Source organism: Neolamprologus multifasciatus, chromosome 18 (genome assembly GCF_963576455.1).
Source record: "Neolamprologus multifasciatus chromosome 18, fNeoMul1.2, whole genome shotgun sequence".
Classification (NCBI taxonomy): domain Eukaryota; kingdom Metazoa; phylum Chordata; class Actinopteri; order Cichliformes; family Cichlidae; genus Neolamprologus; species Neolamprologus multifasciatus.
Window position 1 is genome coordinate 11,981,553 of NC_140456.1, and position 15,951 is coordinate 11,997,503.

The 15,951-nt window shown below is 40.3% G+C and overlaps 1 protein-coding gene across 1 annotated transcript; it reads left to right on the forward strand.

Annotated features, from left to right (window-relative positions):
• The first annotated feature begins 2,471 nt into the window (after positions 1-2,471).
• LOC146497436 (alpha-amylase-like) lies at positions 2,472-9,178 on the forward strand. Its single transcript, XM_085141332.1, has 9 exons — positions 2,472-2,660; positions 3,230-3,376; positions 3,659-3,856; positions 4,774-5,004; positions 6,812-6,945; positions 7,446-7,668; positions 7,751-7,872; positions 8,004-8,129; positions 8,923-9,178. Exons 1-9 carry the CDS (start codon positions 2,493-2,495, stop codon positions 9,110-9,112), a joined length of 1,539 nt encoding a protein of 512 aa, XP_084997458.1. The 5' UTR covers positions 2,472-2,492; the 3' UTR covers positions 9,113-9,178.
• Positions 9,179-15,951: the final 6,773 nt, after the last annotated feature.

A 15,951-nucleotide genomic window follows, 5' to 3' on the forward strand; every position in this document is an offset into this window, starting at 1 on the left:
ACGTATGTGTGACCAAGTTTGCATAATATGTAACGTGGCATTGTGTATTTGAATGTATATATAATGTATTTATACATTTAAATTGTATGTCAAAAGAGAAAATAAGTATTTTATGCTTGCAATTTATTTCGGACTTGTATTTTAACAAAATAAGAACAATTAAGAGAAACTTTGTTGAAGCCATGAAGCTAAAGCGCACTTATATGAAAAAAAAAAGTAATGAAGCTCGACACAGCTGCATTCACTGACAAATTATTTGACTCTGAATAAATAAACTAGAGAGAAACTAGGGCCTCCTTCTGATACGACATGCTTCACCCAGGAGGTGCTGAGGTGGCATTCGAATCTGTTTGTGGAGGTAAAATACGTCCGCACATGACTCCACTTGAGTTCAGCCATTGTTGTGAGTGCGCACGCCAGGGTCCGCACATGACTATGAAAGGTGGAAGAGGAAGTAGTTCCTTCCAATGTAGACAATCTGAATGATATAGTGTCTTTCCACTGTGTTCCTGTTAATGATAAACTACAAATTTACCCTAAATTACTAAAATATCGATATTTTAATATGAGAATCGATTCTAGAACATAAATGACTGGTATCAGAGGAATCCGCACATCACTAACCTACAGTGCAAAAAGTGTGCCAGTAGTGGTCAGATTGTGTCTGCTCTCCCCTGATGGTCAATTCTCACCGCGACGAGCTGCTTCACTTCTTGCCTATCAGCACGTCCAGAACTTTAGCTGAAAACATCGGAAGATCCATTTTTTCGGCCATCCAAAGGTTCAGAAGTAGTGGACTCTCGGCAGCTGCAGTCTCCACTTCACAATCGCTGCAGCACATGTCCAGCCAAATCGCTGGACATGCTTGTAGGCAAACAAGTCCCTACTTATTTTAAGTAGGGACTTATTTCAAGTCCCTACTTAAAATAAGTAGGGACTTGACTAGACACTAGTAAACCAATAATTTAATTAACTGCACAGGGACCAATAGACTAAAAGACATTTTTGAACAAAAAGACAGGTTAAATGTCACAAGAGCAGGAAAATGGACAGCTAAATTATTTGTTAAGTACAAACAAATTCAAATTCAAAAATATGTATAAAAGTGTGATTAAAAAAAACCCAGTGTAAATATAATGTTGTCACATTGTCGAAATGAATTCATACAAAAAGGAGTGTTGCTAATATTTTCCTGTACACAGCTAAATAACGGGAATAACGTGTTATTTAATTGTGTACCTGAATAGTAAGAACAGTAAATAGTTCTGTACACCACTGTCAAAGACTATCATGCTATTATGTAATTATGCACATTTCCATGTTTTACATTTTTGCTTATAATAAATACTGTTCAGTGTGTTTATTTTTCAAAAAGAAAAATAAACACTTGAAACACACGCTAGAAACACATAATAAAGAAAAACAAAAGAAAATCAAGATACGCATAATCAGTCTGAAACTCCCAAGTTCTTTGGAGTAGTCTTTGGAATACTGTGTGCACATTATTTTTCTGTGGTTTCAGTCTGAAAAAATACATACAAAATCAATTCATAGGAAATGGAGTGTCTCTATTATTTTTCTTTTGGACACAGCTGCCTACCCTGTTAGGTTAATAGGTTTTGTAGCTAATTAATGTGGTAGGTTATTTGAGTGCACTGCAGTAGCTGTACAGCTACTGCAATATCTCTCTGGCCCAGTGTTTCCCAACCACTGTGCCGCGGCACATAGGTGTGCCATGAGAAATGATCAGCTGCGCCGTCGAAGATTATCTGCAATAGACACATATTTGAAATGAAATAGTCTGACCTGGGTCCTGGAGAAAATTCCGACCCGGATGAGGGCCCGAGCATGAGTAGTGGTCAGAAGAAAGCAAAAAACGTATACTGGGGACAAACTGAACTATTTCCGCTATACCTAGAGCACGGGAAAAAATTATCAATTTTTTTTTTTTTGGTGTGGAAAATTTGTGGGTGATTTTTCCAAATTGGAAATATGTGCCATGGCTGGGAAGGTTGGGAAACACTGCTCTAGCCAACTGTCAAGGACGGTCATACCATTATGTAATTACCTACATGTTTACGTTTCCATATTTTAGATTTTCAAATAAAATAAATGGTGTTCAGTGTGTTTACTTGGGAATTGACAAATAACTCCCATCGTCACACACTAAAAACACACAATTAAAGAAAAACTAAACAAAAACAAGCTACACAAAAGCAGTGTGAGAATATCAAGGTATCTTCACGGCCCTTGTTTGAATAACCTTTTGGGTACTATGTGCCCCTTATATTTTTGTGGTTCCAGTCACAGAATTGTGTCACATCTTCTTCCATTCAGCTGATTAAAATGGAACCAGGGAATTGTGATAAAAAAGCACCTGTTTTGTTTCCATGTTGATTTACCAGTCTCTCATTGGCCTGGGCAGGTATAAATACAGTTAATACACTGTGACACAGTGTGACTGTGTTTTGTTTTTTTTGTCCATTGAAAGCATGAAGTTGTTCATCCTGGTAGCTCTCTTTGGGCTCAGCCTTGCCCAGCACAGCCCAAACTTTAAGCATGGAAGGACTTCCATTGTCCACCTGTTTGAGTGGCGTTGGGTTGACATTGCTCAAGAGTGTGAACGCTTCTTGGGTCCCAAAGGTTTTGGTGGAGTTCAGGTATGTATAGCTGATATATAACTAAATTATTATTATTATTTTTAAACTTATTTTCAAAAGAGTCCACCCCTTTGGACAAGATGCAGGAAATGGTTGCAAAATTACTACAGATGCAACTATAAAGATTACGAAAGATGAAAGCAGAATTGACGATGAAACAGTTCACAAAGTGATAACTACCACATACTAGAATTATCCAACCAGTAGAATTTACCCTGTTTGATTGTCACATGGACTAATTTGCATATTCTGATTGGAAGTGAACTGGAAATAGTGAGGGGTTTTTTGTTTCTTTGTTTTTTAAAGAGGCAGGTTTGGTGAGATTTGACCACAGGAGTTAAGATTTAAAACTTACTAAGTTCCTTAAAATCAAATCTGTTTGAACATGGCAAGTCAAATGTTTTTTTCTGTTGTGTAACAGTTTATGTTATATCAACGGATTTTTCCACTTATACTAGTATCAGTATAACGTCTTTAGTGACAATTTTAGTAACAATCTTCTATCAACATAATTAATTAATAAAATTATCATTCAGACTGTATTATGTTTGTGCTGATCTATTGCTCAGATCTCTCCTCCACATGAGCACGTTCTAGTGAGCGATCCATGGAGGCCCTGGTGGCAGCGATACCAGCCAGTTAGCTACAAGCTCTGCTCAAGATCTGGCAGTGAGGCAGAACTGAGAGACATGATCACCAGATGCAACAAAGTTGGGGTAAACTAAATTACAGTTGTGACCGAGTCATAAGCATGAAAGACCTATCTGCATTTGATTGCACATTGTAAATGTGTATGATTATATAAAACAACAAGTTGGAAAATGAATATTGTAAAAACACTGACTGGCAATTAATAACAAAATAATTAAGATTGACAATTTACAAGACTGACTGTATTTGAACGTATTACGCAAGAAAAGTCAAGGAAACTGCTAAGTTATTGGACACAAATTTCGATGTGGTGAACTGCATCCTCACCAATTATTATATCCCAATAGGTTAACATCTACGTAGACACCCTTATCAACCACATGTGTAAAACCTTCAGTGGAACGGGAACCCACTCTTCATGTGGAAGCTGGTTTGATGCTGGGAACAGAGACTTCCCCAGTGTCCCATATTCTTACTTGGACTTCAATGACCAAAAATGCAAGACTTCGAGTGGCAATATTGAGAACTATGGTGACAAATATCAGGTAAGAAATGTTATCAAGAAACAATGTGAGACATTTTTTAGTAGAGGATATCCATCAATACTCATCCAAAAGTTTAATCTTTTACTTACTGTCTGATAATTATTACTTCTCTCTGTTATTTTTTCGGTGGTATGATAGTGGGGGGTGGTAATGTACAGAAAGGGTGTACAGGTCAACACAATGCTTTTAAAACGACATTTCACTAAGCAAAGAAACTTTTCTTTCCAATTCCAAACAACCTCAGAATACAGTTTTGAAATAGATTATTACTTGCTTTGTACATGATAAGTGTGGTATTAAGATCGATACAACTGGAACATTTTTAGGTGAGTAGTTTAATAAATATTAAAATGGTTTACTACTTTTGTTGCTGATTGTTTTTATTTTTATTATTATTTTTATTTTTTGGGGGGTCTTCAAAAACCCCACAAGGTGAGTGATATGAGGAGCTATTTGGCAACAAAACAATATAATTCTTTTTGGTGATATAATTTTTTCTGCATAATTTGAGATCAGTTGTTGTGACAAAATGTATTTCCATTCATTCTTTCTATTAAAAGATAATTTATTTCTTTTACAGATTACACTGATGATCTGAGATCTATAGGTTTTGTTTTTTTTTTTGTTTTTGTTTTTTTTTACAAAACACCTTTTATTCCTTGTCATCCATCACATATGATATGCACTATACTGCCAAAAGTAATTACTCACTGATCCAAATCATTAAATTCAGATGTTCCTATCACTTCTGTGGCCACAGGTATTTAAAATCAGGCACATAGTCATGCAGAATGGTTGCATTCTGGAGCTCAGTGAATCCAGCGTGGTACCAAGATTGGATGCCACCAGTGCACCAAGTTCCACTGGTAAAATTTCTTCTTGGGTCCAAATGCTGAATAAAATATTAACTGTTACAGGTACGTGACTGTCGTCTGGATAATTTGCTGGATCTTGCCCTGGAGAAAGAATACGTTAGGGGTAAGGTGGCCGAGTACATGAACAAGCTTGTTGACATAGGCGTGGCTGGATTCAGAATGGATGCCTGCAAACACATGTGGCCTGGTGATCTGAGTGTTGTCTATGGTCGTCTGAAAAACCTTAACACCCAGTGGTTCCCCAGTGGTTCCAGACCTTTCATCTATCAGGAGGTAAGTTTTAAAAAAAAAAAAACATTTTGGTGAAATAAATATATACTTTAGCATGTTTTTCAGTTTTCATGAAATCGTAGGATTTGATAAGTCTTAGAGTTTACAAGTTCTTTATATGTGACTGAAATGTAGAACAGATCTTGGTTCATATTTTATCTTGCAGGACTGGAAAAGATGTAAACAAATAAGAACACTCTAGGTCCAGATGTAAATATTAATGTAATTATTATTTTGCAGAGACCAGAATAGCACTGTAACATGGTAAATGGCCTGTATTTGTATAGCGCTTTACTTAGTCCCTATGGACCCCAAAGCGCTTTACACTGCATTCAGTCATCCACCCATTCACACAGACATTCACACACTGGTGATGGCAGCTTTCCAGTTGCCAGCCAAAAACATACCAACAACAACAATAACCCAGGAGTTAGCCCACACTTTAAGCCAGCAAGGCATGATCAGGTGCATACACCTCCCCTGCAGTGGCACCGCAGACCCCTGTGAATGGGAGGGGGAATCGGCCTGGACCGATGCCCCTGCCCCAGCGACAGGGAGGTGTCCATTCATTTGGCCGCCCGCGTATTCAGTGACAGCGGTGACAAGGTGGGTCTGAGGGCTGCGCTCGTATGTGCAGCGATTGCCCTGGAGATGGTCTGGGGACCACCCATATGGCAAGTGGCGGCAGCTACGAGCCAAGGCTCACTGGAAGCTCGACAGGCAGAATACACGCAGGACCTATCCACGCGCTCGCCTCTAGTGGAGATAGGACAGGTCCAGCCAGTGTGCTGGCCTCTGGTGTGGACCAGCCAGCACAGGTGACTACAGGCATAGCAGGACCCTCGCGCACCTCCACCTTCGGCTGCCGAGGTCACCCGGGCGCCTCGTCTTACACCTCCGGCTGCCGAGGTCCTCCATGCACCTTGTCCTCCATCTCCCGCTTGTCCTGTATGTCTGGCTGCCGAAGTGCCACGCACGCCCCGACGTCCATCTCTGGCAGGGCAGGTGCGTGAGTGGGCGGTTGCTCGGTGGCTCTCCTCCGGGGAGCAGGAACAGGTGCAGGCCACAGCAAGGCACCTGCCGCTCTCTCCCGAGGAATGGTGACGAGTACGGAGGCAGGCTGTGTCCTGGCTGGCCTCACCCTGGGGGCCTGCACGGGCGCTGGAACAGTCCGGACCTACGTTCCCATGCCGTCACGGGTCGTGGATGGGGCTGGCGGTGGTGTTGACCAGGGACCAACACCTGGTCCTGCAGTTCTTCCCACCGCCGTCTGCCCCCATTGCGTGGCCACCAGCTCGGCTACCATTTGGGTCAGCTTCTTCCCTTGCTGGCCCAGTCCTGGGTCTGCTGCGGCCCCTTCCTGGGTTTTGGCACCACTGTAACATAACCAATGCAGACCCGATGATGTTAGCATGCTTTTCAGCATCTCAATATTAACACTCAGGTTGCTGCTGGCTGTTGCAAACACACACAGCTGCAGCTTTCCAGTTGCCAGCTGAACACATACCAACTACAACAATAACGCAGGAGTTAGCCCACACTTTGAACCGGTGAGGGGTAATTGGGGATGCCACTCAGGTGAGTCTACCTAAACTGCAGCAGCATCGCAGCCCATGCTTCACCACAAGCACAAAATAAGAATCTGTACAAATAGACGCCATCATCTTTCTTTTTTTTTTCTTTACTAAAATATGTGACGGTTTGAAACATATATGGTTCTTGCAATAACATCATTAGATAATTTAGTACTACTTATTTAAACCCTTCTCACTTTTCAGACTATAGTATCAGTTTTTTCTTTTCGCTCTAGGTTATTGATCTGGGAGGTGAGGCTATTTCATCCAATGAGTATGTCAGCCTTGGAAGAGTGACTGAGTTTAAATATGGTGCCAAACTGGGAGAGGTCTTCAGAAAGTGGAACAACCAGAAGCTTTCCTACACTAAGTATGTGTTGTTCCTACTGGTATATCTAAGGAAATTATTACACAATTTAATAGAAAAGGGTTTTTTTTTGTTGCTTTTGTTTTTTTTTTTTTTTAGATATAACAGAGATATGTCATTCTTAACAATGCTCTTTGTAAAGAGCATTGTTAAGAATGCTTTACCTTCATTACTTTTCCCCATGTCTTTTTCTTTCTGAAGTACACAAGTCCATTGGAAAATGATCTATGTAATTCCTAGTTGAATTCTTTTCTTCTTATTAGATTAGAATGCTTGGCATGTCTTTTTCACTTCTTTTGTTGTTTGATCCTCCATGGCTGCTCCTAATCGAATGTAGCAAATTATCAAGATACCACGTTGCTTTGCAATAGCACTGCAAAAAATTAGGCTTAAGTGTGGTTAGAGCAACCAGTGCAAACTCTATCTTAAATACTGGTCTGAACACAGACTTAGTTAAGATCAACTATAATAAAATACATTTCTTTTTTCTTTGCTGTGTTTAGGAACTGGGGAGAAGGATGGGGTTTCATGGCTAACGGGAATGCTCTCGTCTTCACTGACAACCATGATAACCAGAGAGGCCATGGTGCTGGCGGTGCATCCATCCTTACATTCTGGGACCCCAGGCTCTACAAGATGGCTGTTGCTTACATGCTTGCCCACCCTTACGGTGTAACCAGGGTCATGTCTAGCTATCGGTGGGACCGCAACATTGTAAACGGACAAGTATGTTCACAAGTATAATGCAATATTTAGTGTGTATTAGATGCTTTTTTGTTGAATGCGTTCATTAATGCTTGTATTATAGGATAAGAATGACTGGATTGGACCCCCCAGCAATGGTGATGGGTCAACCAAGCCTGTTACTATCAACTCTGACCAGACCTGTGGGAATGGATGGGTTTGTGAGCATCGATGGCGTCAGATCACGTAAGTCCACAGAAATCAGGAGAAAGCACAATGACCGTATGCAAATTCACATTGTTCTGCTTTGTCAGCTAGACCATCAAAACTGTAGACATCATGTATTATGATTGTAATTTGTCCTTTCTCCTATTTAGTAACATGGTCACTTTCCGTAATGTGGTCAATGGACAGCCTCACTCCAACTGGTGGGACAACCAGGGCAACCAGGTTGCCTTTGGGCGTGGTAACCGTGGTTTCATTGTTTTTAACAATGAGGACTGGTAAGGATTATGTTCTCTTTGTTTCTGTGTGACAGCTTCCTAATACTTCATTTTAAATTAAAACAAATAATTTCACCATTAAAGTAAAACATTTGCTTAAATGTTTGAGAAAGAGACTGCTTGGCCACATATCAAAATAGAGCTAATATGACCGTAATTCACCAAAAAGATTGACAATTTCTACATTACATTTATTGTAATTAAAAAAAGCTGTAGTTTTTCAAACCTTTATTTCTTTCATTAGAAATGGAATTCTGTTTCATAAAGAGCACTATTAATTATATATAAAAATAAATTATAACTACTACAACAACTACTACACTACTACTACAATAATAATAATAATAATAATAATAAGTGTTATTATAAATTTATTAGTTATTATATATATATATATATATATATATATATATATATATATATATATATATATATATATATATATAATTATCATATAATCCACAAAAGACATCTGGAAATGAAATGTCTATAACTTTTGCTGTTACTCCAAACAAGCACTATATTATTTTGGTAACAGATTTGACTGCTGAGTCAATAAAACTCTCTCAACAGGGAATGGGAAAAATGAACTGCATCCCTTTTTATTTATGTTTTCTTTTTTTTCTTTTTTCTTTTACCAGATATGTAATGCCTTCCTTTGCCCAAGTGGTATTATATTGCTTCATATTTGTTTTATTGTCTTGAAAGCAGAATAAATACAAGAAGGCAATGGAGTTTCATTATGGCACTCTTACGACTTTAACACTGGGTTGATCTTTATTTTTGCTTTCAGGGACCTGAATGTCACCCTGAACACAGGCTTGCCTGGTGGCACCTACTGTGATGTCATCTCTGGTCAGAAGGAAGGAAGCAGATGCACTGGGAAGCAGGTCAGCGTTGGTGGTGATGGCCGTGCCACCTTCTCGATCAGTGGCAAAGATGAGGACCCCTTCATCGCTATCCATGCAGATTCTAAGCTGTAAATCCCGTAAATATGACTTCAAATTAATCTTTAAAATTCAAATAAAGCTTATTTTAAAAACTGAAAATGTTCTTTGTCATTTTTGACATAATATTTTGTTTATATTTACATAATAGATTGACATGTAAATACACTTCACACGTCATCTGAATACTTGCAACTTAAAGTGCAATGTACACTACACACAGAATATGTTCATTTGTAATAAATAGTCATCACAGTGTGAATTAAAACCCACTCATAATATTTAGTCACAATGTATTAAATAAATACATCCCATAACAATGGTGGTCCTAAGATAAAGTAATCATACATTTTTATATTTTCTTTCCCTTGTGGGTGGGATGAGCTGCAGTACTTCACTCACATTTCATAATTATTGGGTTATTGGGGGGGGGGGGGGGTTATATCCATTGAGTACAATAGCATAGACGATGTTAAACCCTAAAAAGGGGATACATCAATCAGTCTCAGATACAATCTCTTCTCTTTCAGCAGCTTCATTCCAAGACATACAAATTCCCAAACTGGGAACTGTCTTCAGAAAGTGGAACAATGAGAAAATGTCTTTCACCAAGTATGTGTTGTTTCTACTGGTGTGCCTAAATTAAGTGTCAGATTGTTCTAATTATTTAGATAAGGTGATAAGAACATCCCATTTTCTAAGTAGAAAACTGATTTAAATACCACGGTAATAATGCATGAACCAGTGTTGGACTGGTAATCTGGGCTGATGGGTCAATATAATTTTTGTCTTTTTTTTGTCCGTTTGTTTGTTTGGTTTTTAAATAATCACGGTTTGTCACCTGGATCAACAATACCAGGGCCACTTTTTTTAGGCCCATTCCAGGCCTGGCATGGACTTTGCAACAACTGTTCTTATACCTTGTTATAGATAAGTTTAAGATAAGATAAGATGACTTTAAGTCTAGCCTAGTTTCATTATGGGAAGCATCTTATTGGCATCAACTATGGCATTATGATGCCACCCATCCATCGTCCGCTTTATCCGGGGCCGGGTCGCGGAGGAAGCAGCCTAAGCAGAGAAGCCCAGACTTCCCTCTCCCCAGCCACCTCCTCCAGCTTATCCGGGGGAACACCAAGGCGTTCCCAGGCCAGGCAAGAGATATAATCTCTCCAGCGTGTCCTGGGTCTGCCCCGAGGCCTCATCCCGGTGGGACATGCCTGGAACACCAACCCCAGGAGGTGCCCAGGAGGCATCCCTGTCAGATGCCCGAACCACCTCAGCTGGCTCCTTTCAATGTGGAGGAGCAGCGGCTCTACTCTGAGCCTCTCCCGGATGGCCAAACTTCTCACCCTATCGCTAAGGGAGAGGCCAGCCACCCTTCGGAGGAAGGTCATTCCTGCCGCTTGTATGCGCGATCTTGTTCTTTCGGTCACTACCTCGTGGCCATAGGTGAGGGTAGGGACGTAGATCGACCGGTAAATTGAGAGCTTCGCTTTTACACTCAGCTCCCTCTTCACCACGACAGACCGGTGCAGCGTCCGCATCACTGCAGCCGCCGCACCAATCCGTCTGTCAATCTCCGGCTCCCTTCTCCTATCACTCGCGAACAAGACCCCGAGATACTTGAACTCCTCCACTTGGGGCGGGAACTCATCCCCGACCCGGAGTGGGCACTCCACCCTTTTCTGGCTGAGAACCATGGCCTCAGATTTGGAAGTGCTAATCCTCATTTCCGCTGCTTCACACTCAGTTGCGAACCGCTTCAGTGCGAGCTGGAGGCCTTCATCCGTTGAAGCCAACAGAACCACATCATCCGCGAAAAGCAGAGATGAGATCCTGAGGCCACTGAAGTGAAAGCCCTCCGCCACTTGGCTGCGCCTAGAAATCCTGTCCATAAAAATTCTGAACAGAATCGGTGACAAAGGGCAGCCCTGGCGGAGCCCATCACCCACCGGGAACGAGTCCGACTTATTGCCGGCAATGCGAACCAAGCTCTTGCAACGGTTGTATAGGGATTGAATGGCCCGTAGCAATGGGCCAGACACCCCATACTCCAGTAGCACCTCCCACAGGACACCCCGAGGGACACGGCCGAATGCCTTCTCCAAGTCCACAAAACACATGTAGACTGGCTGGGCAAACTCCCATGCACCCCTGAATATCCTTGAGAGGATAAAGAGCTGGTCCAGTGTTCCATTGCTCCTCTTAAAAACTGCATTGTTCCTCTTAAAAACTGCTTTGTTCCTCCTAAATCTTTTTAAACAAGGAAACCACCACCACCCCACCACCCCAGTCTGCCAGTGCTCCAGACCTCAGTGCAACTTTGCAGAGACATGTCAGTCAGGACAGCCCTACAACATTAAGAACTTTCAGGAACTCAAGGCAAATCTGATCCATTCTAGGGGCCCTGCCACTGTGTAGTTGTTTAACCACATTAGTGACTTTGCAACCAGTGATGGGAGAGTAATCCCCCTTCCTTCCCATGCTCTGTTTTGCTTCCATGATAGAAGGTTTTCAGTATGGGACTGAGGAGATCCTCAAAGTGTTCCACCGCCTTACTGTATCCTCAGTCGAGGTCAGCAGCGTCCCACCGCAACTGTAGACAGTGTGTGTGGAATACTTCTTCCCCCTCATAAGTTGTCTGACGGTTTGGTAGAACCACTTTCAGGCTGACCAAAATTCCTGTTCCATGGTCTCTTCCCACACCCGTGTTTATGCTTCACCCACTGCCAGAGCAACATTGTGCTTGCCCTGCCTTTACCTGTCAGCTGCCTCTTGAGTCCCACAGGTTAACCAAGCCTGATAAGACTCCTGACAACTCCCTCTGGTCTTTAACAACTGGTTCTGTATTTTTGGCCACAACAGGCACCAACAACCTTGCAGCCACAGCTCCTTGCAACAGTCTCATCGATGGAGGTGCAGAACATGGTCCACTTGGACTAAATTTCTTGGACCTCCCTTGGAATGCAGTTGAAGCTCTGGCAGAGGTGGAAGTTGCCACAGGTTCTCAGTGCACCCTTACTATACATTTAGGTGTGCTAGTTCTGTCCATCATGCTCCCGCCACCTCATCCCTGACAGGACCATGATGGAATCCTGATCAACCAGCTTATAGATAACAGTAATGGAGGCGCATTCATTCATTCTGCCAGAAATATGTGGTGCTTTGTTCTTTATATTTCAGATGATTAATAAGGTCAGTAAAATGCTCCTGTAGAAGTGAACCACAAAGCTCTGGCGTTGTGCTTAAAACTGTTAGCAATTCTGGCCTTTCCAAATAAATTAACAGTCACAGCACTAATGACATGGCTTCTTACTCAACTTATCTGCCACAAATCTTAGTATATCCCCTTTGCATAAATTGCAAAGGGGATATACTGGTTTATTTGTGCGGGGAAAGGGACACTCTAAATCCAACAACTGGTATATGTCAAATAGGTGTCCTACTTGAAGTATTGTTTTTATTTAGCTATAGGTGGAAAAACACAATGTGCTGACAGGTAGGAGAGAACAGTTATTACTGTTCAGCATGATCTTTATGAGTGACTATACAAACAGCACTCACAGCCCCCACAAGTACGAGTATAGCACTCACAACAGCTATGCAATCGGGAAATTATTAACAGCTGATATCTATTTTATGCATCATCTCTTGGAATTGTGCAATCAAAGCTTCATCATCATCATCATATGACCCCTCAACCTGAGTGTAGGGAATAAACCAACAAAATTTATGGGAAACTGCAGGAACAGTCTGAATCCTTACGATGAATAAACACTTTAATAACACAATTTGTAAAAATACATTCCTCTTTCAGCACTTCGCACATCTCTGATAAGTTGCTGCAGTAGTTATAAGGCCAAAACCAACTTTTACAGAAGGGTAAGAGTGCACAGAGTATCATTACCATCACAGCAGATTCCTTTGTGACACATTAGGTGATCATTCAAAAGCTCTCCTATCAGAAGGCCCAGAAGGCCAGCAACTTCCAAATCCTGGCCCAAATATCCTTTTTATGCCAGCTGTGATTTTAACTCATGTAAACGGTATTCCGGGAATCACTGACAGAAAGTATATACAGAACACGGGTGGCATCTCTCAATAGGGCGGCTCCAGGTCCTAGAGGGCCAGTGAGTTGGCCCACCATTCTTATTTTCTCCATCTCATGTCCTCTTTTGTTCCCCTCACTTTCAACCCATTGCCACCTTCCCAGTCGAGTTACTGTTCCAGTCAGAAGATATGGACTAGTGACACTTTAATGCCAGCAAAGGTGATACGTGCCAGAAAACTTGGTTCACCTTTGTTGCTATGGCAACAGAGCACATGAGCAGAGAAAATGCAGAATTCTTGAAGATTTTAAATAAAATGAGCCGGTAAGTGATGACTTTACAATATATAGACAGTGAAACCACTTTTTAAATTATGTATGTTAACCTCCTAAGACCCGAACTCTTCCACGGCATGCATTTTTAATTATTCTTTGATATTTGTGCTGATTGGGACCTAATGAATGTAAAAACAAACAATTACCAGATTTTTTTTTTTTTTACCTAATTTTTGTTTCTAAGAAAAATGAGAGCCACAAATGAGGATATTCGTTTAAAATTTCGATCGAACAGTAGCAGTGTAATGTCCTCGTAAGTGGATATCAGGCCCTTGTAGAGGAAAATTGAGTATTTTGGTCTAAATAACCCAAAATGTGATGTCCACATATGTGGACACCAGGCCCTAGGAGGTTAAATATTATAATATATATTATTATATTGCATACCTTAATTTTCCTGACATCTAAAAGTGTTACATTGTTTGCAGCCTAACAAAGGAGTAGTTCCCATCCCCGTTTGACTGATGTACCCCCACAGCCGCATCAGATTATCTTGAGTACACCTCCAGTGGCAACACCACATGTTTAATAAATATTCTTATAAACAGATTCTAAACTCCAATAACTAGTGGTTATTGTTACAAACAACCACTAACTATACCATTATTTGAATTTGGCTGTTTTAATCAAATATTTACTGAAATTTACAAATAGTTGTCATATACCTGTAAAATCATGCTAATATTGATTTTCTGGTTACTGTACTAAAGAAAAGTTATAAATAATTATATTTTTATAACGTATAAAATTTCCACATAACCACAGGCTAAGGTAGGAGTACGACCCTGGGTACTAGAATTGCTTGATGAGAATCGAGTTCTAAACCTGTGACATGCTGTTTAATGTAAAGCTCTACATGGCAGGTGATGAATCTTTGTTCACAAAATGTGCCAAAATGTCAGTGAGACAGTGAGTTCAGGAGAAGGATATAGCGACCTTAGCGGTAGAGTAGCCTCAACATATTGCACCTGTTAAATTATTGACCCACTCTCCATCTTTTGGTCCGGCAGCTGCGAGGACCTGTACCTTCCGATTAGCTGCAGAGCTGTCAGCATAGTAGACCAGGGTCTTTGGTGCTGTCATCCTCACTGATACTTTGTGACATGGCTGTCAACGGTGTCCCCATCCTGTTTTATATTTCATATGGTGCACCAGACCTGCCTGTCACATCACCCAAGGAGAAAGGCAGTCATCAACTTAAAGATGAAGCAGCTGAGTTTTGGATCTACAGTGTGCAGGTCTCTCTGAGAACATTAATTACAGTGTAGTTGATGTCCATCTTTTACTCTAATAAAGAAAGTGAAACAGACTTTTAACAATGTCAATTTTAAAATCAGAAAAAGAAAAATCTACATTTTGAATTTGAATAGCATGCTCTGTTTCTACTCTTTTGCTTAGGTTTAGGTGCTCAGTTGAAATTTTCAGTAGCAAACTTTTCACTAGTGAAAAGAAAACAAAGGCTTCTCTGAGCAGTTTGGTACCTAATACTATTCTATCTCCTATCACTTGGGGGCAGTGTTGAAGCAAAAACTATGAGACAAAGTTTTCCAAAACAAGATTGAAAAGGTCCAGGAGACATTTTGCTCTCTGTGCGATTTATCTCATAATTTCATGAAATGCAGTGCAGAATTATTCAAGATGGAAAAAAAATATCCATGATGGATCATATAAATTGAACATGAATAATATACACTGTCAATGGCCAAGTAAAAGAAGTGAGTGGTATATAATGGCATTGCTCATTTGTCCATACAAACTTAAAACACACAAAACAGCATAACAGTATTAATTCACGTAAGAGATCAATTATGTGAATTGGTGTGACATTAATACCAGTGTTTTCCACTAATCGCTCTGTTTAAGAGCTGTAGAAAGCTAATGATCTCAAGCACTTGAATCTTCTATCATCGGCAACCATATTCGGATCACTGCTGGATCATTATAGTCAGCTAATATCTGACATTCCATATTTCTGCGTAGTATCAGCATACAATGGTAATGTGTACATTCAAATTTGCCATATTATTTGATAATACAATAGTATATAGGTAAAAACCATGACATTTATCATATACAAGTGTGCCTTTTTGTATTCATTCAACATCTCAGCAGGTATGTTTTATATCATTCTTACTCCTGGGAAAGATGGGTCAATATATTTTAAACCACTTTTTAATGATATGACAGTTTTATTATCTTATAAATGCAAAAATGATTTTTGTCTACCACCTTTGTCTTTAAAAAATGCAAATTTGAATCCCAATGAGACCTTTGAACAACAAGAAACAAGTAAATGAATTGAATAAGGATACATTCATTAGTAATGCTTCATGTTGTCATTACTGACACATTACTGCTGACTTATAGGTGTTCTAGCCCATAATTCACATATGATAAAAACTGTAATCAGCATCCAATTACAATAAAAGTTAAACTTGCTTATTTTTAAGAAGTATGCTTAAATATATCTATGCAGTACTTGTATAAG